General features: G+C 37.2%; 1 protein-coding gene across 1 annotated transcript in view; it reads right to left on the bottom strand.

Annotated features, from left to right (window-relative positions):
* Nucleotides 1–26,130, bottom strand: part of TACR3 (tachykinin receptor 3) — a 121,928-nt gene that overhangs the window by 49,579 nt on the left and 46,219 nt on the right. The window contains exons 2-3 of the mRNA XM_043969723.1: nt 23,081–23,269; nt 20,178–20,328 (exon numbers count right to left, since the gene is read on the bottom strand). Coding sequence (XP_043825658.1) covers nt 20,178–20,328; nt 23,081–23,269 — 340 coding nt within the window. The remainder of the gene's footprint in view (nt 1–20,177; nt 20,329–23,080; nt 23,270–26,130) is intronic.

Here is a 26,130-nt window from a genome sequence, read left to right as displayed (position 1 = left end):
GAAATTTCTATCTGATGAAATACTAAAATATATTAAACCAAGTCTGAGAGTCATTGCATCAGACTTATAATAGCATTGAAGCTTGCTTCAAAATCTAGGAACAAAGAAGAATAAAAATTCTACGCACAAAAAGAGCAACAAGGAACAATCCCTCTAGGTCAGAGAACTTCTCAGCAGTGGGCTATGAAAATTATTTTGGAAGAATGGGATATCTCAAGATTTGTAATGAGAAGAAGCAATGAAAGCAGCAGTGAAACATACAATGATCAAACCAATCAGGATGTGCTTTTGCTTTCACAATGGACAATTGAGTTAGAGGGTTTTTTGATAAAAGAAGAAAATGGCTTCTATTCTTTGAAGATACTATTCTACATCAATGACAAAATGATGAAGAATCCTTTTGTAACCTGACATCACTCTGCAAATCAAACACGTAGAGAGACACACACACACGCACAAGGGGTATAGTATTATAACAAGTTACCACTCATTTGAGTAGGATTAAAGACTGGATTTGTCATTTCATGAGTATTGGGAACTCCTAGATAAAGAACCTCCCTCTACAACTGCAGGTTGGCACATTCTATGCAGGCTTAGAAAGTTGTTTAGAGCACAAGGAGGTTAAGACCCATACCCAGGATCATACAGACAGTGTATATCAGAGGTAGGACTTAAACACTGGCTTTGAAGCTAGCTCTAGCCATTATACCACACTGCCTCTCATAATGTTTGAATGGCATAGAAAAAAAAATTATCCTGAAACAACAACAACAACAACAAAACCCCCAGATACTGACCACTCAATAAGAACAAGTTACTTTTGAGGGTGGAGTCAAAGGTTAAATTATAGAAAATAACTAATTTCAATTATTTTTGTTTTGTTCCTTTACTGCATACTTCTCTATTAGTTTAGCCAGTTGTCTCATAAATGCTTTCTATGAGTCAAAGGGAAACTGTAAGAAGTTGTGGCTGGATGAGCACTGATCTATTTCCACTGATGGAAAAAAAATAATTAAAAAGGAACACACAATGTTGCTAAGAGTTAGTCGGTGAAAAATACACCACCCCCTTCCTTTAATACTTCAAGGTTTTCACTTGGAATCACTTGGACGGTTGCTCTACTAACATAGATCTGCAACCCTTCCCTTCTTTAGTAGATAGTTTCAAGATTTCCTACCCTTAAACAATTCATCATCTGGTGGCCAACTGTTGGATAATGAACCTAATTGAGCTTAGCTCAGTTGGCCCATAGAAAGTAAGCTCTTTGAGGGCACAGCCCGACTCCTTTTTTGTATTTATAACCACAGGACCTTATGGATGCTTAATAAATGCTTGTTAATTGACAGATTGTTAATGGGGCTATACTTGGTGTTAGGGCATTACAGAATTTGAACCCCACTAGTAGTCTTTTGATAATCAATGATCTCCTCTAATTTATGATGAGACATTAGGCCAGGACTTTAGGGGAGAAAAAATAGTACATCATTATTTTTTGTTGTTGTTCAGTCATTTCAGTTATGTCTGACTCTTTGTAGCCCCATTTAAGTTTTTTTGGTGGGGGAGCACAAAGCTACTGGAATAGTTTGCCATTTCCTTCTCCAGCTCATTTTATGGATGAGGAAACGGAGGCAAACAGGATTAAATGATGTGCCCAGAGTCATATAGCTAGTAAGTGTCTGAAGCTAGATTTGAACTCAGGAATATGAATCTTCCTGATTCCAGGCCTGGCACTCTATCCACTGTGCCGCCACCTAGCTGCCCTGCAACATAATTATTACTAGTGTGATTTTTTTGTATGTAAATGATAAGCTGGATGGGGCTCAGAACTGAGAAACAGACCGTTCAATGACAGTTCTAAAAGTATAGGAATAATATCATGCTCTGTTAGCTATTTGTCAAGTCATCTTTTCAAAAGGAAATATTTCTCTGGTACTAGGTGTTGTATGCTAGTCAAGATAAGAATAAACTGTAGTACTTTGGCTTTCTCTGCTTGAGCAGTAGAAAATGATAGATAGAAATTGTTTTTAACCCTAGGGCCTTCACTTTCTTATCTCCAGTTTATTCTGTATGTATCTTGTATGTATGTAGTTGTTTTCTAGTGTCTCCCCCGTTAGACTGTGAGTTCCTTAAGAACAGGGACTGTCTTTTGTCTTTCTTTGTATCCCCAGTGATTAGCACAGTTTTGGAAACACAATAGGTGCTTTATAAATGCATATTGGCTGACTGTCTAATAAAAACTGAAGGGAGCATTCGTTCCTTGGTATCAATCAGTATAAGTAAATATTTACTCCAGTGTCATATCCTCAACTGCTTAATTAGAAATCTCTTAGTTTTTCATTTCAGTGTTCTATTTGGGGAGGTGAAGGTTGAAGTGAGATATCATGAACATTTGTAAAAATAAAATAAATCTTAAAAATACATTAGATAAAAAAAGATAAATTTCCCCTCAGATAAAAATACGTGTTGGTATAAAAAACAACTCATTTTCTTTTTTCCAAACAGTTCACCCTGTGATGACTTCTCTTTTTCTGTCAAATAGGGAATTATTTTCCCCAGTCATCCAGGTTAGAAATCTCTGGTTCCCTTTGGCTTTTCTTTTTCTCTAATTCCTTTCCGTCACCCTATGTTCAATCAGTCAAGTATAATTATGTATTTTCCTTCACACTTGTCACTTCTCTTTCCCTGTATCAGTATTCCAGTCCAAGCACTTACAACTTCAAAACCAAATGTTGACAACTGCGTTCTAATTGTTTACTTGCTCTCTGTCCTTCCCTGCTGTAAATCATCCACTACTGGTCTTTAGTAATTGTGATGATGGATATCACAACACATTTATGTCTCCTAATTTTGTGTGATCCATGTCTAGATCCTTCCATAGATTTTCATTTTGAGTTTCTTCACAATTTTACTAGATGGCTTCCCCTAAGACATAAATTTTTGACTTCTTAAGAGATCTGTGGATAGATTTCAGGGGGTCCATGAACTTAGATGGGGAAAATGACATCATTATTTTCACTAACCTTTGGTTTCCTTTGTTATGTTATTTTTTGCGTTTAAAACTATTATTCTAGAAGAGGTACATAGGCTTCCCCAGACTGCAAAAGGAATCCATGACCTCAAAAGAGATCAAAAAGCCCTGTCTGAGGTCTTTTTACAAAACTTCTATCAACACCAAATATTAGGTACAAAATTCAAAAAAATCAAAAGCAGAAGCAAAGGACCAAAATAGTTATCACAACACTTTTTGTTGTATTGAAGAATTGCAAATAAAGAAAGCATCCAACAATGGGTGAATAGCTGAACAAACTGTGGTATATGGATGCAATGGAAGATCTTTGTTTTAAAGGAAATGAGAAATGTGATGAATTCAGAGAAACTTAGACAATCATATCACTGCAATATATAGGGTGTCTCAAAAATCTTACTGCAGCTCTAAGCTTGTTAATTTTTAAAACTTCACTAAGAATTTTGGGATATCTGGTGTTAAATTTAATGTACACTAAAGAAAACAAACTTGTATAATCTGATACAGAGTAGAATGAATAGAACTAGGAACATAATGAGCACAGTGACTATAATAATTTAAAAGGAAAATATCTTTGAAAAAGGACTTTGAGGGGCAGCTAGGTGGTGCAGTGGATAGAGCACCAGCCCTGGAGTCAGGAGGACCTGAGTTCAAATCCAGCCTCAGACACTTAACACTTACTAGCTGTGTGACCCAGGCAAATTGCTTAACCCCAATTGCCGCACACAAAAAAAGAAAGAAAAAGGACTTTGATTAATGCATTGAATAATAATAATTTCAAAACATTGACAATAAAGTATGCTTCTACTTTTTGGCAGAGGAGTGATGTAGCATGTAGCATGATGTGCATTTTTCAGACTTATTGATGCAGTGAATCATTTATCTTGACCCTACTTATTGAATATAAGGGATACCTTTACCATGTGTTTCGCTATTATAGCTTGGAGCTGCCTAAGCCCAGCCATCTGTCCCAAGATACTTTGGGTTTTCCATCTGCTGGTTGCTGCACCATTCAGAATTCTGGGTCTCTCTACACACACTGAAGCTAAACTATCTTTTTTTTTTTTGGCAAGGCAATATGGGTTAAGTGACTTGCCTAGGGACATACAGCTAATAAGTGTCAAGTGTCTGAAGCCGGATTTGAACTCAGGTCCTCCTGAATCCAGGGCCAGTGCTTTATCCACTGTGCCACCTAGCTGCCCCCTAAACTATCTTTTAAGCACTGTCTTCCTCAACTAGGTCATGACAAGGACACAAAAATACAATGAAAATTGAAAAATGCACAGAAGAAACCAAAAATTCCAGAAGGAGACAAACAAGGCAATCATGTTACTACCATATTTAGTATACACTTAAGGAAGCAAAATGTACATAATGAAACTTCTTTTTCACACAAAATATAATTTGTTTTTCTTTGGACTAAGTTCACAATATGAAATTTAAATATTAAAAATTCTTTGGGAATGACTACAAAATCATGGATGTACCTTTGTTATCCCTCACTTTTGGACATATCCTTATGATCTCCACCATGATTGTCATCATCTTTCCTCACATTACATTCACATGCTGCTTTTAACCTTTGCAAAGCATTTCCTATCTCATCTAATTTTGATTATTAGCACAAGCCTGCGACAAAGTTGCTGTTGCTCTTCCCATTTTACAGAGGGAGATTGTAAGATTGAGGATGTCTAAGGGACTTTTTCCCAGGTTCACACAGCTTCTAAGTTTCTAAGGTGAGATTCAATCTCAGGTCTTATTGCCTTGAATATTTTTCTCCTTTCAAAATCTATGCTGTACCTTAGATGGGACTCTTGGTCCTCCTAAGCCTTGGCAGTGAAATGCCAGCTCTTTTAGGTTCTACTGAGATGGAAAATTTCAAGTATGACCCTTATGATGAACTGTGCTGGCTATCTGAGGACCAGCCTGGCAATGTATGGATAAACTTGTAACCTGTCTGACTGTTGGATGATGGATTTTTTGGTCTTGGCAACCTGCATATAGCTACCAGATGTTAAAATATTGCTTTAGGGGACAGCTAGGTGGCGCAGTGGATAAAGCACTGGCCCTGGATTCAGGAGAACCTGAGTTCAAATCTGGCTTCAGACACTTGACACTTACTAGCTGTGTGACCCTGTGAAAATCACTCAACCCTCATTGCCCAGCAAAAAACAAACAAATAAATGTAGCTTTATTGGTTCACTCCTCTGCTTTCTATCTGTCCAAATATTTTACGTATATGCATATGCATACATATATGTAGATATAGGCATAGGTATGTAGACACACACACACATATATATATTCAATATATTCAATTATACATACACACACACACACACACACATATATATTCAAGTTTTGCCTGCAACCTGTAATCCTTCCATCATTCGACATTTTATCATTCTGCCTTATATAGTGTCATTTTATTTTTTCCTGCATATATGTTTTATATCCACAAGAGAGATGTTAAGGATTTGCAAGTTAAATTGAAATCATGATCTCTCCCCTCTTCCCTAAGATGCCCAGCTCATCTGGTGTGTAGGCTGGGTACTCATCATAGATTGATTTGTAGATTGCTTTTATTGTGTACCTGTGATATTTGTGACTCTGAAGAGCATGGAACAGTTCAATACACATAAATATGTGATTTATTTCTGATATATTGCCAAATGTAAAAAAAATGGACTTTCTATGAATGAACAAAAATATTTATATTTGGTAACAAATGTTATATCAGGTATATCTAGGCAGTTACGTGTAGCAGTGGTTACAGTGATGAGCCCAGAATCAGGAAGATCTGAGTTCAAATCCAGATTCAGACACTTACTAGATGTGTGACCTTGGACAAATTACTTACCACCCACCCCCATTTGCCTCAGTCTCCTCAGGTATAAATTGGAGATAATAATAGTACCTTTCTCCTAGGGTTGTTGTCAGAATCAAACGAGAGAACAGTTGTAAAGTGCTACAGCACATGGTAGTGCCTGGCACATGGTAGATACTCTTAAAAGGCTTATTCCTTTCTCTTCCCTTTCTCCATATCTACACCTGTCCAGTTGTTTCAGAGGTAGTGTGGTTCAATGATCAGAACAATGAAAATGAGAATCAAAAGACATAGATTCTACTCCTGACTCTGCCACTAACTCATGTGCAATCCTGGTCTCAGTTTGGACCTCAGTTTTCTCATCTGTAAAATGGGGGGTTGGACTACATGGTCTCTAAGGTAATTTCTAGTTTTTAAATTCTGTTATTTAAGGAATAATATAAATATAATTGTAAGTGAAGCAAATTTAATCATGCATATGTGTTTTGTTGCTAGTGATATGTCAGTTTAAAGGGAAATTTAGGCGTGATTCTCATTCAGCATTTTGTTCACACTGTCAGAACAAGCTAGAAACTGCTAAAATACTCAGCTTATTGAAAGTGAATTGTTTTGAACCATAAGAACTCTAGAGCTTGAGGGGGCCTCAAGGGACCATATATTCTAACTTTCTCATTTTACAGTAAAAGAAACTGAGGTCCAGAGAGGTTCCATGGCTTGCTAATGGTTACATAGGTAGTAAGCATCAGAAGTATGATTTCAACCCAGGTCTTTTTGGCTCTTTTTTTTTTTTTGGCCAGGCAATGAGGTTTAAGTGACTTGCCCAGGATCACACAGTTAGTGTCAAGTGTATGAGGCTGGATTTGAACTCAGGTCCTCCTAAATCCAGGGCCAGTGCTTTATCTACTGCACTACTTAGCTGCCCCAAGGTCTTTTTGGCTCTTGAATCAATATAGGCCATGTTGCCTTTCCTGAAATCTCATCACTTTAGGAAGATCAAAACACACTCTGCCAATGCAGATTGGCACCTGCTCTGCAATTCATAGTAAATAGTTTTCTGGGACACTAAGTTGTTAAGTCATTTACCCACAATCACATGGCCAGTATTCTGACACCACCATTCGTATTTTTCTTCTGATTCAACAAGACTTTCCCCTTGCCTTGCCTTTCCTTCTCTTCTCTACCCTTCTCTTCCCTTTTCTTCATCCCTTGCCTTCCTGCCTTTCCTTTTCTCCTTTTCTTTCCCTTGCCTGATCTTCCTTCTTCCCTCCCTCCCTCTCTCCTTCCTTCCTCCCTCCCTCTCTCCTTCCTTCCTTCCTTCCTTCCTTCCTTCCTTCCTTCCTTCCTTCCTTCCTTCCTTCCTTCCTTCCTTCCTTCCTTCCTTCCTTCCTTCCCTCCCTCCCTCCCTCTCTTCCTTCCTTCCTCCCTCCCTCCCTTCCTTCCTTCCTCCCTCCCTCCCTTCCTTCCTTCCTCTGGGTTTCCATCTTCAACTTAGAAATGGTGTTCCAAATGTTCCCATGTTAGGTTGATAGTTTAGAAGTGTTGATACACTTTCCCATAGAAATTATATTATAAATAAATATTGGTTAGATTACTAGGTTAGTAACCAAAAGCTATTTAATCAGCCTAACTGAAATTTATATATATATATATATATATATATATATTTGTGGGGAAGAAATGGTAAGAAACAATATAATTACAATACATGACAGGTCAAGCACCTCTGGTTTGGTCAGTGTGATTCAGTGGCATGACGGGACCAGCTTGAAAGGCTCCTGAGCTAATTGTTAAAATTCTGGGATGAGCATTTACACCTCAGAAATGGGCCAACACTACAAACCAGGGCTTGATTTATTTTGTTGATGGCCTAAACTTAAGAAAGTGATGGATAAACTATGAACAATACAGAGTAAACTTAAAAGAATCTCATGTGTACATTTTTTGGGAGAGCCCACTGTTCAACACTGGTGGGGAGGGTTCCTTCCAGCTGAACAAATCACAAACTGCTAGTCTATAATTTACAGTCTTAGGTAGTTCTAGTCACAGGGAAGTTAAGTTACTTGCACATTGTTTCAAAGCTAGTAAGTGTCAGAGGTAATATCATTGGATCATAGATTGAAGATTTGAAGGGATATCAAGGGTCATCGAGTCCACACTTTGGATTTTATAGATGAAAATGTGAGGCTCAGTGGGGTTATATGATCTGCCCAACATCACACAGCCAGTAAGTGTCCAAGTTATTTATTCATTCTGAGTGATCCAGAATTGTACAGTGGAAAGAGAGCTGGTTTTAGGGTCTGAAGTAAGACTCGGGTGAGTTTGAATCTTGCTTCTGCTCCTTATTCCTTATGTGACCATATAAGCCTGTCATGGAACCTTTTTTGTCCTCAGTTTCCCTATCTGTAAAATGAGAGGTTGGGAGTAGGTGCTCTAAAGTCCCTTTCAGCTGTCTATCCGAGCACTACACTTTCAGCACTTTATCCACTAAGCTGCTCATAATTACAATAATAGCTATAAACAAAACAGAAGGAGAATGACATTGAATAAGAAGTAGCTTATTATTCATTTATAATGCTAGAGCTTAGGGAAAAGCAGGTTAAATTAAAACGTGAAGAGATAGAGATGTTTGTCAATGCTGTGAAGGGGATTTGGGGGCTCTAGAGACTGGTGTTATCAGCTCTTTATTATGTGAAACATCACTTCTGACCTTGTGCCTTCCCTTTCCCTTGGTATATGTTGAGCACTAGTCCTACTCCCAGATTTAAGGTCATGCTTTGACTCCCATGAGGAATGAAGGAGAGAAAAAGCAAGAGGGGAAAACAATTTTGTTGAGGCAAAAGTTGCCAAAGGTATAAAAAGCAGGGATTAGTGTCTAACTATGAGGGATAAGTAAATAGATTATGAGTACTGAGAGAGGAAGAATAATAGGTAACATTTTTATAGCAATTTAAGGTTTGAAAAGTACTTTACAAATATTATCTCATTTGATTCTCACAAAAACCTGGGAGGTAGGTGCTATTATTACTTACATTTTACGGTTGAAGAATTGGAGGTAGAGACTAAATGACTGAGGCAGGGTTAGAATGCTGTTCTTCCTGTTTCTAGATCTAGTAGCCTACTCAACTGCACTGCATAGTTGCCTGGGAAGAAGAATGAAGATGGTTTGTTGAATAAGCCTATGGGCATGCAATGGGAGAGATAAGGGATTAGATCATTCTCCATACCATCAGTCAGAAGATGCCATCAACCCACAGTGGTTCAGATGCTTTCCAGCTAGATCTGGGGGAGGGTATCAAAGTTATGATGATGAGCAGAGTGATAGATGAAGGAGGGGGAAGAGGAGGCTGTATTATCTTAGCCATTATGTCAGACACTCACAAGTTAAGGAATGCTATATAGAAAAAAAAATGCTGGTTTATCTAGCAATCTATCATTGTGAACTCTTATTAGTCAGCTTTTATGCATACTTATAGTACAAAGAGAATTGTGAATCATTTGATTTAATGCAATAAATATTTCAAGACAGTGCACTAGACACTCAGGGAGGTAAGTCGTGATCCCTCCTTGCAAAAAACTCAGAGTCTAATAGGAACAATAGGTAAACAAATATATTCTAATTTGTCCCTTGTAGTGTCTGTCCTCTATGCCTGGACTGCTCTCCCTCCTTACCTTTGTATCTTGGGATCCCTATTTCTCTCCAAGACTTAACTATGGTGTCACATCCTTCAAGAGTCTATGCCTGATCCTTTCAATTGTTAGTGTGCTTACACCAACTGCCATACTTGCTACTAAAATGAGATTTCTGTATTTGGTTTCTGTTCTTGTTTATCTTGTTTCTCTGACTCACCCTCCCCCCCCCCAAATAATGTAGATTCCTTGAGGGTGTGGGGCTATTTTTTGTGTGGTGTGTATGTGTGTGTTTCTTTATCCCCTATACCCAGTTTAGTACTTGGTACACTGAAGTCACTTAATAAAAGTTTATTGATTCATTCATAGTCCAGATGAGAGGACGTAGAGCCCAAACTACTTTGATCACAATAGAAATTGGAAGGGAGGTATGAATTTGAGGAATATTACAGTTAGATTCTAGAGAACTTGGCTACTAAATGCATAAGGGGAAGCATAAGGAATCTAAAGGGACAATGAAGTTTGCAGTCCTTGGGGGACTGGTAGATGATATCAGAAGAAATGGGGTTCAGAGGAAAGATGAGTTTAGCTTTAGATATCGTCATTGTTACTCATTGGGTAGCTAGGTGGCACAGTGGATAGAGCACCCAGACTGGAGTAAGGAAGATCTGAGTTCAGATTTGGCCTCAGACACTTAATAGCTGTGTGACCCTGGGCAAGTCATTTAACCTGTTTATCTCAGTTTCATCTTCTATAAAATGAGCTGAAAAGGGAAATGATAAACCACTCCAGTATCTTTGCCAAGAAAACCCCAAATGAGGTCATAAAGAATAGGACATGATTGAAATGACTGAACCAGAACTCACTGAATGGCCAGTGTAGTCTTTGGTTTCACAGATTAAAATGAAAGAGGCTTTATTAAGATGGAAAGGGATTTATTTGGTCAGGAATTTGATTAAGTCTGATTTACCCTGAGGGATAAAGTTTAACGCACGCGCACGCGCACACACACACACACACACACACACACACACAAAACAAAGCTGGAGCAAACATGGCTTGAAAGGCTTATAATGCTAAGCTTTTCAGCATCTTTATATTTTGATATCTCTTCTTAGCCCTGCTCCCTTAACATATGCTTACACAGCTAACTTTTTGGAACAGATTTACTTTCTCACTTTTGTATGGCTGAGGCCAATGTTAATATCAATTTATACTCTTTAGCTAGATAGCAGTAGATAGAGTTGGACTTGATACAATTTAGAGAATGCTGGGAGGAAGTCCACCTGGCATAAACAAGTTTGGGGATGGTTCTCAGTTCCATAATCTCTTCCTCCTTTCTCTTCCTTACCAATTGAGAAGGCAAGAAATATGATACCCATTATACATGTGAAGGATGACATTTTTTTTTTGGTGAGGCAATTGGGGTTAAGTGACTTGCCCAGGGTCACACAGCTAGTAAGTGTCAAGTGTCTGAGGCCAGATTTGAACTCAGGTCCTCCTGAATCCAGGGCCAGTGCTTTATCCACTGCGCCACCTAGCTGCCCCAGTGCCACTTAGCTGCCCCATGACATTTCTTAATGGAGTTGGAAAGAGGCCTAGACTATTAGACCTGGATTCAAATTCATCTCTGCCACTGACTAAGGTAAATCATTTCATCTCTTGGGGGACCCATTGTCTTTATCTATAAAATGAGGAGACTTGGACTAGGAGAAATCTAAGGTCCTTTCTGACACCAAGTTTCTCTATGATTCCATGTTCTACCAATGGTAAAATATTAGTCGTTATGTCCACTAAAGATTTATTTAGGACATTAATGACAAAAATGAGAAAGAAAAAGTTACTGACAGTTTCCCCTATGTAAGATGAGAACTTATTCTCCAAACTATAACTAACTTGATATCTTATGGTTATATGTATAAATATCTACCTATATTTTCCCCTTTCAAATAATAGTAAGGAGATGGGCTTTATTTATAACAACTTACAGTCAAATTGATAAGGTGTTCCATGTGAGCCACCCCCACTCTCCCCTTCTACTCAGGTGTAAGTAAAAGTAGCTCTAGGTGTCATGCACTTAGATACTTGGCTTCCCATACCTTCGAGGGTCTGACTTAGAGGTTACTGGGGTGTGTGTGTGTGTGTGTGTGTGTGTGTGTGTGTGTGTGTGAGAGAGAGAGAGAGAGACAGAGACAGAGACAGAGAGAGAGAGAGACAGAGAGAGAGAGAGAGAGAGAGAGAGAGAGAGAGAGAGAGAGAGAGAGAGAGAGCAAGAGAGCGCGCACGTGGGTGCATTAGGGGGAGAATGAGAATGTAAGTTAGCAGTAGAGTTGTGGCCCAGAGGTCTGGAACTGGAAGAGACCTTAGACACCGTCTAGTCCAACCTCTTTTTTTATCAGTGAGGAAAATAAGGCTCTAAGAATTTAAGTCCCTTGCCCAGGTCCCACAGCTCCTAAATGTCAGAGGCAGCATTTGAAATCCTGGTATCCCTAACTACAAGAGCAGAATTCTGTCCTCTATACAATGCTGCCTCTCTAGGTCCTCACTAGCAGAAACAGCTTTGGAATTATCATTCTGACTTTAGCTATAGTTCAAACTTTTGTCATAAAGCAAGATGAAGTTGAATATTAGAATTGGGAAGGTGTCAATAATATGCTCTTTCACCATATATCTAGCATTTAGGACTCTGACATCTTTATATAATCCTGCCCAGGATCTGAAAAAAAATGAAAAGGTTCTTCTACCCTTGAATACCACATGTTGAGGAATTTTGTTTCAATTTTCAAAATCTGTTTTCAACATCCTCTGTTTTGAGGGGCAAATGCATTTTAATAAAGCACAGAATCTTTCTCATATTTTGAAGCAATGAGAAAAAAACAACTAATTGTAATAAATTTCAATTTCTTCATTATAATTTCTGGAAATAAATTATATCAGTTATTTTTAATTTGGAGACACTTTTGTGCTTATTTGCATAATCTAAACAGATTTATTCATAAAATTTTTTAAATTATCTTTTCATATTGGCTAGTACAGTAATAAAAAAAGCTAAAGAGAATGTGTTAAACATGATTTAGAAAATATTACCAATTTTAATATTCTCATATTTGGTGCCCTGAAAAACAAAATTCCATCTTGTAGAATTGATAGGAGATTATGTTCTTTTGAGAGCAGACTACACATACAGGAAAGTGACAACCAGAAAGAAGTGTTCTGCATGAGGGACTGAGAGGGAATGGTGATTATACCCATATAGCAAATGTTTGACATGCCTTTTCCAGGAACAGTACTGTTGATTTGATTTCATGAATTGAAGCAAAATGACAACATTTTAAGAAAAAAAATTTTAAAACTCCACTTTGGTGTTGAGAGAATAATGGAGAAACTTTGATAGAGCAAAAAAAAAATAGACATTTATCACACTTCACTTGAAGAAAACATGAAGTTAAAAAATTCTTAGATTTTCCATTTTCAGCTGTTTAAGATAAAAATTTCTCTATCTGTCCATCTGTCTGATATATGCACAAATACACACTAATACATGCATGTATACAAGTTCACAGACCACCCTAAGAACCACAGCTTGCTCTCCAAAATCAGTCTTTAAGAACCCAAGTCACTTCTTTTTTTTTGGGGGGGGGGCAAGTGGGGTTAAATGACTTGCCCAGGGTCACACAGCTAGTAAGTCTTAAGTGTCTGAGGCCGGATTTGAACTCAGGTCCTCCTGAATTCAGGGCCGGTGCTCTATCCTCTGCACCACCTAGCTGCCCCCCAAGTCACTTCTATGCTGTGATTAAGCATCAGAATAGGATATACATATGCACATGAGCATACAGACACACAAATCCCAGTGAAAGACAGAAAAACAGAGAATGAATAAGTAAAAGCATTTATTAAGTAAGTGCTGAGTAAGCAAATACAAAGAAGGAGGATGATGACATTCCCCTTGGGTCACTTAGGAATTCAGAATTGTAAATATATGATACTAATAATAAGCTATCCAGAAATTTTAGAATTCAGGGTAAGAATGTCAAAACTATTAAACCAGTAATTAGACATATATAATACACTAAGCAAAATAGGAGAGGCAATTAATCAAAGCCAAACATTTCTTTAATTGAATATATGCAAAGCCTGGAACTACATTTTGTTCATTTTTATACAGGGTGGGCCAGAAGTCATGATTTTTCAACATTTATGAGATTTGCTTTTTTATACATAATGTAAATTCCTTTCCTATATATCATGTATATGATGCTATGGTATTATAAATTAAAAACAAAAACTAAAGGAGTTATTAAATATTGAAATCCCTTCATGACTTTTGGCACACCCTCTACCATTCAGTGTTGTTATTGAAAGATATGTTTTTAACTGTTTATAAAATTTGTGATATATATGGATATATATACATGTATGCTTCATATAATTTTTATCATATTTTGCTTTTATATCTATATTTGAAAATGTATATTTATTATTGCCATATTTACATATGCAGGATAATTACAGATGTTACATTTGATTGCTTATGTGTGTACTCTCACAAATGAGGTCTTTCAACTCTCTCTTTATAATGTATATATGGCATCTTGAATGAGAAAAAATATTTTATATTGAGCCAGCACACAAATATTTGAAATATTGAAATATTTGAGATATTGTTGATTATATTATGTTTACACACCCTTTGTTATTCAGATTTTTAATTTGCAAGGAATGAAAATATTTGCTAGTAGGGAAATATAAGGTACTGTCCCTTTTCTTCTGTGGACATTTCATTTGTTGAACAAGGCAGGAAAAGGACATTCTGTGTGGAACATTGAGAAAAGCAATTTGGAATAAAACCCAACATAAACAGTATCCAGAGAACCTGAGAGAAAACAGATCTTCAGATAGAAATTATGAGAGCAACTGAGACAGAATATCACCTCAGAGGGACAGGTACTGATTAATAATAGAGATGACTGCAAGACATTGTTTCCAAGTAGCTCATCTGAATGTAACTTTGGAGGTAACTACTGGGAAATTCTGAATCAAAGAACTGTTTGTAGGTAATGGTATATGGATGACTTCTATCATATTTGATAGAAATGTGGAATTTGGGGTTTCTTGAGCTAAATTAGAGATAGATCACTATGCAAAAAAGGGTTCTGATTTCAGCAAAGAAACTAAAGGAAGAGCCAGAAAGGTCAAGAGTCAGAAACAGAAGAACCAAGTGAGGGTAAAAGATCAGTGAAGCTGATGGGGGAATCTTTATAAAGAGTATGAAACATGAGAAAAAACAATGAAGCCAATGCAGTTAAGAAACCACTGGTGAGGGGGCAGCTAGGTGGTGCAGTGGATAGAGCACTGGCCCTGGAGTCAGGAGGACCTGAGTTCAAATCCGGCCTCAGACACGTAACACTTACTAGCTGTGCGACCCTGGGCAAGTCACTTAACCCCAATTGCCTCACTAAAAAAAAAAAAAAAAATTAATAGAAGCCACTGGTGAGAGGTTGACAAGAGCTAAGAACAGTTGACTATACATTCTGATATTGATGAAGGGGACTGATCTGATTGGAGGAAAGTCCTGCTGTTTGAAAGAGCTGATTCTCTGCTGTGCTCCAATAGCTACTTGGGGGGAAAGCTGCCTTGCTATCTATTGCCTAAGAGAAATCTAAATCTAAGAGAAATTAAACCAATCAGAGGTTTACCTTTGTTGCCCTTTACTTTTCTGCGTGGCTCAAGGAGAAAAACATATCAAAGCCTATATATGGAATAAAATCTGAGTAGCTTTTCAGTTCTGAGGATTAAAAGGAACTGATTTTCACTGAAAGAGTGTCATGTTTCCTCAGTATAAAGCCAACAAGTAGGCCTCTGAAGCTCTATGGACCCCAAACTTAGTGCTGTTATTAGCTAAAAAACGTTTAACACTACCTTGGTGGCCTAAGAGCAGGAGAGAAGCACATTTGCCCTACAGGATATTAGAAAGTTTGGGAGGAGTAGGTAATGTATGATCTAGACTCTTTCCTAAAGAAATATCTATGCCACAGTCTAGATTCATGATTTGCTCCAGGAACACGAGTTTCCCTACTCATGAGCCTCATTGATGAGTTTATAAAAGTTTGTGTTTCCTTACTCCCACATATGCTCTTTACATTAGTGAGAGAATGGGACCCAGGTTTATGAATAGACGACTGCTTTAATGAATATTGCTTTTTCCTTCTATTGAGTAAATCTCGTGATGATTATTTTTGCTTTAGTCTTTTTGGTTACTAAATATTTCAAAATTAAGCATTAATGGTGTTATTGTTCCTAATTTGTATAAATGGGAAACTCACTGGTGGAGGCTCATGAGCTATAGTATTGAATGTAAATGTGTATTTCTCTCACATTGAAGATGTAATCAGGACCCCGAGAGTGAGTTGTGGCAGTGTGACCCTTATCCTTGAGGAGCTCTTCAAACTCCCATCATGACTACAGGAGGGGTGAGTGAGTCAAGACAACACAGGAAGAGACAGCCTAGAGAGAGTCAGAGGTGCTATACCCTTTGTAAATGTTATACTTAAAAGGTTAGCAGTGTGTTATGATGGAATGCAGGAATTCTAAGCAAAATCAGCAAAACAATACTTGTACCATCTACCTCATAGGATTGTTGTGTTATAAGGAAAAAGTTTTGTGCTGCAAAACCTCTCATAAACACCTATTATAACCATAAAATTTTCTATAGAATTGCAAGTCCATTCTTTTAAAACCTTATCTGTATTTATATACATGGGACATGCGAGGTAACACTTTTTAAAGGATGTTTCTCTCTATGTGTATGTGTGTGTGTATACGTAGACACATACATATGTAGATATCTACATATATATGTATGTGTGTGTATATATGTGTATATACACACACATACATATACATACACACATATAAGCTCCAAATTGTAACATTTAATGTTAAACATTTTAATAAATAATCTTGCCACTCTCACTGGTGACCATGTCCCCCAGGGGAACTTTGCGATATCTTATTTATTAAATAATGTAGGTAGATTGAACACTGAAAATAAGCTTTTGGCCAATTTTCCCCTTCTGGTCACTACAGTAGCAGTTTTGTATTCATGCAGTTTTCTTGTCTAGACTTCTTAGTCCCTTTTACATTAGTGTCTGAGTGTTGATGGATAGACTTGGGGCCAAAGGAGGTCATGCTCAGCACCTTCCTTAAAGCATGATAGTCTTATAATTTATAGGTGGCAGTTTGTATACAATTGTGAAATGCTCAGAATTTCCTAAGGGGATGTTTGATGAATTTTGAAACATCTCGAGCTCCTTAAAATGGAGCTAACCCAACACCTATAGGTTATGGAAATAGTGTCCACAGTTTTAAAATTGTTATTAAGGGAGTCACTTTCATCTGGTACACAGGTTATGGGATCACAGAGTTAGAGCTGCAGGATATTAGATGTCATGGAGACCAACCCCCTCAAAGAAATTAAATGCCTTGCCCAGGGTCATACAGCCAGTAAGTAGAGTCTTTTTGACTCTATCTCCAGCATTCTGTTCTCTATACCACATTGGGGAGAAGCTTACTGGTTTAATTCAATTCAGCAAACACTTCTGTTTTTGTTTTTGTTTTGGTGAGGAAATTGGGGTTAAGTGACTTGCCCAGGGTCACACAGTTAGTAAGTGTTAAGTGTCTGAGGCTGGATTTGAACTCAGTTCCTCCCGAATCCAGGGCTGGTGCTCTATGTGCCACCTAGCTGCCCAGCAAACACTTCTTAAGCAACGACTGCATGCCAGAGACTATGCTGGCTCTGGTGATGTAAAGATGATTTATTAACAAGTATTTCTTACCTGTCAGCCATAGGCTGAGTTTAGGTAAGACATTAAGCTAGTGGAGGCTGGGGTAGACATCAATAAACACTTCCATCATTCAACAAGCACTTATTAAGCAGCTACTATGTGCTGAGACAGTTCATGCCCTCAGCTAGTTTATATTCTATGGGGATGTAATTGAGGAGATATGTACACAGATAGCTACTATTAAGGGAACTAACCCTACTGGAGAAATCCAAAAAGGCCATGTGAAATCTGAGCAGTTAGGCTAATAACTGAGCTGGTGTTGAAGGCTGGACTTCAAACAAGCTAATAGCATGTGAAGAAGAGCCTGGGCATGAAGGAATGAAAGGAATATAGACCCAAAGAAAGAAAAGAATATTATATAAGAATGGGAGACAATGTTCTTTTGATATTCCTCTTTAAATTGCATGATTTAAATTCTGAGGGAACAAAGAGAACATTTTATTTTAATTATAACTGCTATCTAGTACATGAACTCAGCTGGATAGAGGTATGATAATGTTAGTGCTTTCAAATAAAACCCATGCCCCAAATACCGGCTTTTGTCCCTAATTTAAACCTTGGAATGATTTCCTAGAAATGCTTCTTAAACTTCTTTAATTAAACTTGATGTTTGCAGGAAAATTTGACACCACATATGAAACAATAGTGTGTCTGTGTAAATATTTTGGTCAATTTACCATTACTGGATTAAATAAAATAAGTCACCATAGGGGGCAGCTAGGTGGCGCAGTGGATAAAGCACTGGTCCTGGATTCAGGAGTACCTGAGTTCAAATCCAGTCTCAGACACTTGACACTTACTAGCTGTGTGACCCTGGGCAAGTCACTTAACCCCCATTGCCTCGCAAAAAAAAAAAAAAAAAAAAAGTCACCATATCTAAAATGTCCACACACTCTGATCCAGAGATCCTACTGCTAGTTGCATACTCCAAGGTGGACAAAGATGGAAAGATAAGGCATTCGTGCTGGAGCTGTGAATCAATTCAGCCATTCTCTAAAGCAATTTGGAATTATTTGAACAAAGCAAGAGAATACCCATGCCCTTTGACCCAGGGAACAACAATACTCGGAGCACACTCTGAGGAGGTTCATGGTAAAAAGAAAGGTCTAGCAGCTATTTTTATAGGACTGAAGAATTAGAAATTAAATTCATACTCTTTGATTGGAGAATGGATAAGTAAATTGTGGTAAATGACTGTAAATGTAATGCTATTTTGTGAGAAAAAGTGGCTATGAAAAATTAACAGAATCATAATGCAAAAAGAGTTAAACAGAACCAGGAAAAGGACAACAATAATAATAGCTAGTATTTATAAAGAGCTTTCAGTTTTGTTAAATGCTTTACAAACATTATCTCATTCTATCCTCACAATAAATCTGGCAGCTACATGCTGTTATTTATTAATCACTATTATATAGATGAAGAAACTGAGGCAGACAGGTTAAGTGACTTGCCTACAGTCACTTGCACTAAAACTATATGGGGTTCTTTTGGAGAAAACAGTTTGTAGGATTTAAGGCCTTATATGCTAAACATAACAATAAATACGAATTGACAAAACTCATAAAAAAAAAGGATGAGGGGATAATAATAACTCATTTGTGTAGCACTCAGTTTGCAAAGCACTTTTTTTACAACAACCTCATGAAAGACAGAGACAGAGAGACAGAGACAGAGAGAGACAGAGTTAGACAGAGAGACAGGGAGAGAGAGGATCCTGATGAAGGTAGTAGGAAGCTGTTGTGTCAGGAAGATCTCAGTTGGGTGTGGGACTGATACAGCCTTTCAGGTCCCCAGTCAAATCGTGAATGCAATGAAGTACAGAGCGGGTTGTGATCTTCATTGATAGAGTTTTCTCACAGTGAGTCCCCTACACCAATGGAATATAGGTCTAAATAGAACATATGAAATAACAATAGAAGCAATGGTAAAAGAATCTCTGTGAAAGGAGAAAAACTGAAAACACTAAGGATAGTATTGGGTCCCCAAAGTGCATGGACATTGTTTGTACATAATTTGAGGAGAAGCACAATGAGAATGTGGCCTTTTGATCTTATTGAATGGCTTCTATGCATAGTGGGAGAAAAAATAATGTTCTGTTGTTAAGATGGTTGAGCTTTGCATTAAAAAAAAAAAGTGAAATGTCCATTTAGATTTTCCTGGTCCTAGAGGCACAGGCAGCTAGGTGACATAGTGGAGAGAGCACTGGACCTGGAGGCAAGGAGACTCATCTTCCTGAGTTCAAATCTGGCCTCAGACACTTACTAGTTGTGTGACCCTGGGCAAGTCATTTAAGCCTGTTTGCCTCAGATTCTGTAAAATGATCTAGAGAAGGAAATGGCAAACCACTCCAATATCTTTTCCAAGAAAACCTCAAGTAGGGTCACAAAGAGTTGGACGTGAGAGAAAAAACTCAACAACAAACCTTGGGGGTGGGAGTGGGGGGAGTAAGAGATAATAATAAATCACGCAATTAGCACAAAGCACATGATACTTGGACAGCCTTCTCTAAGATGCCTTCAGGGATGAGCCAGGCAGGGAAAGTATGAGTTAACTTTTGGAGATCTCTTTACAACCTGGAAGCCCAAGAAAGTTTCAGTCACTGAGTAACCTGAACCAAGTTTGTTTCTTCCTGGTGTACTTTTAATTAATTAAAACCTTCTCATTAGAAATGCATCTGTTTGAAGGCATTCTAGGAAGGAAATATTTTAATCAGAGTATTTTCCCCCCTCAATCTGGATACCAATTATTAATGCCATCCCATTTAACATAACTAAATTACTTTACTAAATGGGAAGTGCAGAAGAGGAAATTAACATGCAATCAGCTGAGGTGTGAACAAGAACAATGGTACCTTTCTTTTGGCTTTGAGCTGCTCGTGGTACCTGTCTGATGTGTCACCTGGGATTTCTCCTCCCCAGAGGGTAATTCCCACAATGGTGTAGGTGATGCCCATGACAAGTAATGGGAAGCAATACACCAGTACAATCACAATAATATGGTACCTGCAATGGAAAAGACAAAAGGTTATAAGACAAAGGTTGTAGGAAAAGAAATAGGTTGAATTGGCTGTGGTTACGAATCTAAAAGAAAAACTGAAAAAACACTTTGCCCTCCTCCTCTGAATGTTCTCACATTTAAAAACAAAACACACATGCACATTAAGTAGTGTAATCTGTTGTTGTTGAGTCGTTTTTCAGTCGTGTTTGATTCTTCATGACCCCATTTGGGTTTTTCTTGGCAAAGATACTGGAATGTTTTGCTATTTCCTTCTCTAGCTCATTTTACAGATAAGGAACTGAGACAAACAGGGTTAAGTGACTTGCCCAAGGTCACACAGCTCTAAGTGTCTGAGGCCAGATTTGAACTCAGGAAGAGGAGGCTTCTTGACTGCAGGACCAGTGCTCTATCCACTGTGCCACTAAGGAGTGGTGGGTAATGAAAACTGGAAGAAGCGTATGATAACCTGAAGGTGCCAAACTGTACTGTTTACTCTTCCCCATATGGAATTCCATGTCATACCTTCATGAAAACCATGCCTAGAATTCACTTCCTCTTACCTCTATCTCCCAGCTTCCTTCAAAGCTCAGCTTGTGTCATCTTATATAGACTGATCCCCTAGTTGCTGCTTCCCTCTCACTAGAAGAAACTTTCAGTTTTGTCTTATCTTTCCATATATGCAATTCCCCTCCACACCTGCCAATAGAAGAATGTAAGCTTCTTGAGGGCAAGGCTTGTTTTATTTTTGTCTTTGTATTCTCAGTGACTAAAACAGTGCCTGGAGCATGATGCTTATTGAATGAATGACAAAATTAGTCCTCTAGAGCTAGATGAACACACTAATACAATTCATTATTACCAGGCCCATGGGACACAAAAGGAACTCAATAGCAGTCACATTTCCTTTTTGAAGTGGGTTAGACTTTGCTTTCTTTTGGCCAGATATGTCAAAACAGATATTATAAAATAGGTTCTAGTAGATCCATCAGTCTTCATTTTCTATCAGCTGAAACAATTTTAAACCGCTTGTTTATATACCTTTTAAAGGACATAGTATAGCTGACTTGACTTTTAGTAGCTAGCAGAACTACATTTTTTAATTGTTCAGGGATATACACCTGTTACTCCCATAAAGGCAATGAAGAACCACTGATATTAATTGAACACAGACTGAAGCATGTTATTTTTTACTTTCATTTTTTTATTCAAATTTTCTTGTACAAAATGCCTAATATGGTAATGTTTTACATAATTGCACATTTTAAACTTATAATTTATATCTGATTGCTTACTGCCTCAAGGAGGGGAGAGGAAGGAGGAAAGGAGGGATGGAAATTGGAATTCAAAACTTTAAATAAAAATGTTCATTATTTTAAAAAATAATAGAGGGGCAGCTAGGTGGCACAGTGGATAGAGCACTGGCCCGGGAGTCAGGAGTAGTGAGTTCAAATCCGGCCTCAGACATTTGATACTTACCAGCTGTGTGACCCTGGGAAAGTCACCAAAAAAAAAATTAGAGAGAAAAGTTCACAGGAATTATAAACAAAATGATGAAGCTACATGAATAAGTCCTAATACAAGAGAAAGTAGGAGCTATATAGAGTCCACCAGCCTGAGTTGTCATCTTTTTTAGATTTGTTTACATCTCAACCCTTTTCTAGAAGGTAGAGATAGAAAGAAGTATTTTCAACGATTCTTGCTTTTAAAGCCCTCATACATAAACGGGATGAGTATGGTGGGAGAGAGTTCAATCTGTCAGCTTCTATTTTCTTACTAGGCTACACATATGTGGGTTAAGGATGCAGTTGTTGATATATGGTTGACATTTAAAAAATAAAGGTTAGCCCTTTATTTCAAGTTTAATGTGTTGAATATAGATGATTGTTATCTGAATTTTTCTTAAGATCTTCCTAATATTTTTTCTCAGAATTTCATCTTTTGTTGGCCTAGGTTATTTACAGGATTATCATTATTTTCTAATTCCAATTTATTTTTTATTTTATGTAAAAAACATTTTTAACATTCATTTCTTAAAATTTTGAGTTCCAAATTCTCTCTCTGCCTCCTCTCCCCCCTCATTAAGAAGGCAAGAAGTTTGATATAGGTCATACATGTACAGTTATGCAAAACTTATTTTCATATTAGTCATGTTGTGAAACAAAACTCAGACCAAAAAAAGCCCCCCCAAAAAGTAAAAAAGAAGTATGTCTCTATCTGCATTCAGTTGACAGGATTATTATAAATACAGGACAATCATATTTGGATAATTTGTTATTTCTAAAAAGAAAAATCACTCTAGTAGAGTAAAAACTAAAATTCCAGTTGGATTTAAGTGTTATAAATGTGTATCATAAAACATATTTTGTTATATACAACATATTGTATGCAACATTTAATTTTACCATAGCAACAGAAAAGGTGCAAAAGCAATACAAAATAAAACATCTACCGGGTTGTGGTATTGCTATATCTTCCCCCAAATCTCCTTGTGTGTTCTGATATTGGATTAATCCAAATATGAGACTTCCAGAAAATCTATAATTGAGTGATTTTATCCCCCTCACCATTCAATGGGATATAGTATCTAAAATTCAAGTCCTTAAAAAAGAATGTTTCCCTTCTTTTGATTTTCTTACATGTATATCAAAATATGACATATTATAGTAGAGAAACACTGTCCTATTATTCCATGTCTTTCACGATTCTTTCCTACCCTGATCTTATTTATAAGAAGGATAAAAGATGAAATTTACTCACGTAAAATTCTGTTTTGGACCTTCTGGCCATTGTACATAGCAAAGTGTTCGACCAGGCATCACTTTCGTTTTGGAGTAAAGACACTGGGGAAAGGCAAGAAGGAAAGCCAGAATCCAAATGCTTCCAATGACAACTTTCGTAGCAGTTGCAGATAGTCTGGGTTTCAGAGGATCTATAATGGCCATGTACCTAATTGGAAAACAAAACAACAACCCAAATTCTTGTTAGGAGAATGAGTTTCATGTAGAAGTTCAAGGTTCAATGACTAAGTTTCTCCTTGTGCTGAAAAGCAAAATGAAGATGGGTAAACCTATATTCTTTTTTCTTTTAAATGTTATATTCCAAGAACAATTCCATATTCCATATGCTGCTGAAACAATGTGGATGGCCCCTATTCACTTTCAAAATTAAAGATATCCTCAATTTTGACAGCAGAGAACTAAGACAGGACAGAGTACATTAAGTATCCAAGTCTGTATCATGAATCACAAATTATACAGAATATACCTGCAGGCATTACTCAAAGGTTCCCGAGTTCCTATGGATTTTGAACTTGAAGAAACTTTGGAAGAGAAGTGATAGGCATATGAAGAAACAAAGCACTTACACACAAGTGCCTTTGCATAGTGACTGCTGATCAAAATGGAATACCTTCTGGGATTCCCTTCTGGATTGTCTGAGCATGGGCAGCTCAGTAATGACTGGCAAATATTGCTCTTCTGGAAGACATGAGTGTATAACAGTGGAAATTGAGGTGGGAGTTGTTAATTTTTAAAAATAGAGATAGATTAATAAAAGCCAAAACTCATCTTTGCAGTATCTATACAAAGGCTCTTTAACTTCTTCTCATCCTTGACCTCCTTGAAAATTACTTTTAGTTTCCTTGTGAGACATTATAATATATTTTTAAAAATGTCTTTTTGGGGGACAGCTAGGTTTTTATAGTGAATAGAGCCCTGGATTGGGCCCTGGATCTGAGTTCAAATCCAGCTTCAGACACTTATTTGCTATGTAACCTCAGGGTAGTCACTTAACCCCATCTGCCTCAGTTTCTTCCTCTATAAAAATGAGGATGATAATAGCATTTACCCTGCAGGATGTTTGCAAGGATCAAAATGAGAAAATAATTGTAAAACACTTAGCCAGGTGCCTCATATATAGTAAATATTGCACAAATCTTAGTTGTTATTATTATTAAATATTATTTCATTTCCCTCTGAAGCTTCTTCCCTCTTCTGGGTCATTGTACTTGGTAATTCTTGCCGTCTTCATCTCCTGCTACCATTATTAAGTCAACTCCAGCTTACTCGATGAATTTACTTTTATATCCCTGGGCACCCTGTAGGTGAGATTACTATAATATGCTTTCCTTTGGCTGCTCATCATTTCTTCTCTGCAGTCCTGATACATTTGCAGATGCTGCTCAGTAGGGCTAACCAAGCAGAGCACATTTGTTTGTATTATGTAGACCTGTCTTCCCATTTGCTTCTGGCTCCTGTACAAAATATTTTAATCTGTGAAGCCCGATGTGGGATGAAGCCTGGCGACTCCCCTTTTCATCATAAAGATTAGTGACTGCTACTGTAGCTGCCCACAGCCCATAAAATTTGAATTCATCAGATTTGACATGAAGGATTTTTTTTCTTCCTTCATTTAGCAACTGAAAAATAAATTGCTTTTTTTCTATCTTCTAGGGCAACCCCCCCATAAAAAAAACACACAACTGGTGACTGTGTTTTCAAGATTTTTTTGATCTCCAAACTATGATGAATCAATTCACTTTTTTGCCAATAACTTAATAATTTATTAGTCAGTCAACAATATTACAAATATTTTAAAATTACTTAATATAAATAGTTGGCAGCAAATTATTCCATTAAAGAGTTAAATTACCAGTACAACAGACAGACTGGAGATTTAGACACCTGGAAGATAACAATAAAACAAATGAAAATATTTAACAAAAATTTTTAAGCTTTAAACCGTGAACCAAATATCATTTCTGTCCTTCAGTCAGAACCAAACTTCTTATTTTAAAAAAAACTCTTATGAAATGATTCTAATCCAAACCAAACTTAGATATTTTCTAAAATTACTGAATCTAATCAAAGAAGGGACATCAAATAGCCTCCAAACAGAAATGGAATAAAACTGATCATTCTTTATCAATTTTAATCAAATCCCCTTTTTATAGAAGTGTAAAGATAATAATCTCATTTCAAGGAGATGACATCAAATTCTAGTAAAATTACAGCCAAATCTGAATCTACCCTTGCAGTTTACTGTAATGGAATTAACTTGCATAAGAACTTTAAATTAAGCTACAAAGCTGAGAGCAGTAGAAACCTGAAAGAGGAAATTTAAATCTTTCCTTAAATTGTAATCATCAATAGTAATCACAAGTGACTTTGTAAAATTATCAGTAACATTGTCTTCTGATTTAAATAATTTCTCCCTCCAAATTTTAGGCTTAGAGGTAGAGGTGATTTTAAAAAATGTTCATAAACAGGCTGCAATGTGGCAATTTCCTACTGCTTTTATCATTTCAGTATTTTTTAAAAATGTGAAATTCAAAGTTAGCTGGTTTAATGCTGATGAGGCATTATGAAACAACAAGTGACTTTTCTGCAGGCATATTGACTCTCTGTTGCTGACAGTGAACAATCTTGTTCTATCTGCAATTTACCAGTTTGGTTTCTAGCATATCTGGGAAAAGAGATCCTATCATCCTATCCCCTTGCCTCTTCCTTTTTACTGCATAGTACCCCACCAACTACCCTTCAGATTTTGATCACATATTAAAATTGATATGAAGGTTGGCTTTCCTATGAGGATATGAACAGTCTAAATTCATGGCACATTAAGTTGATGGTAAGTCAAATCTGATTCCTTCCTCAAAAACAATGCTAAAATATTTTAGGTGGAGGGGTTGTCTCTGAGGTTGGGAGTCAGCGAGGCCGTAAGAGAATGGCCTCCCTGAGGCTCAGAGCTCAAGAGTCTTGTCTGAGATCCCTTGTGCAGGTTTGGGGGTGGGGTTGGGGAGAGACCTA

Source organism: Dromiciops gliroides, chromosome 6 (assembly GCF_019393635.1).
Source record: "Dromiciops gliroides isolate mDroGli1 chromosome 6, mDroGli1.pri, whole genome shotgun sequence".
Lineage (NCBI taxonomy): Eukaryota > Metazoa > Chordata > Mammalia > Microbiotheria > Microbiotheriidae > Dromiciops > Dromiciops gliroides.
This window is presented reverse-complemented; position numbering and strand designations above follow the sequence as displayed.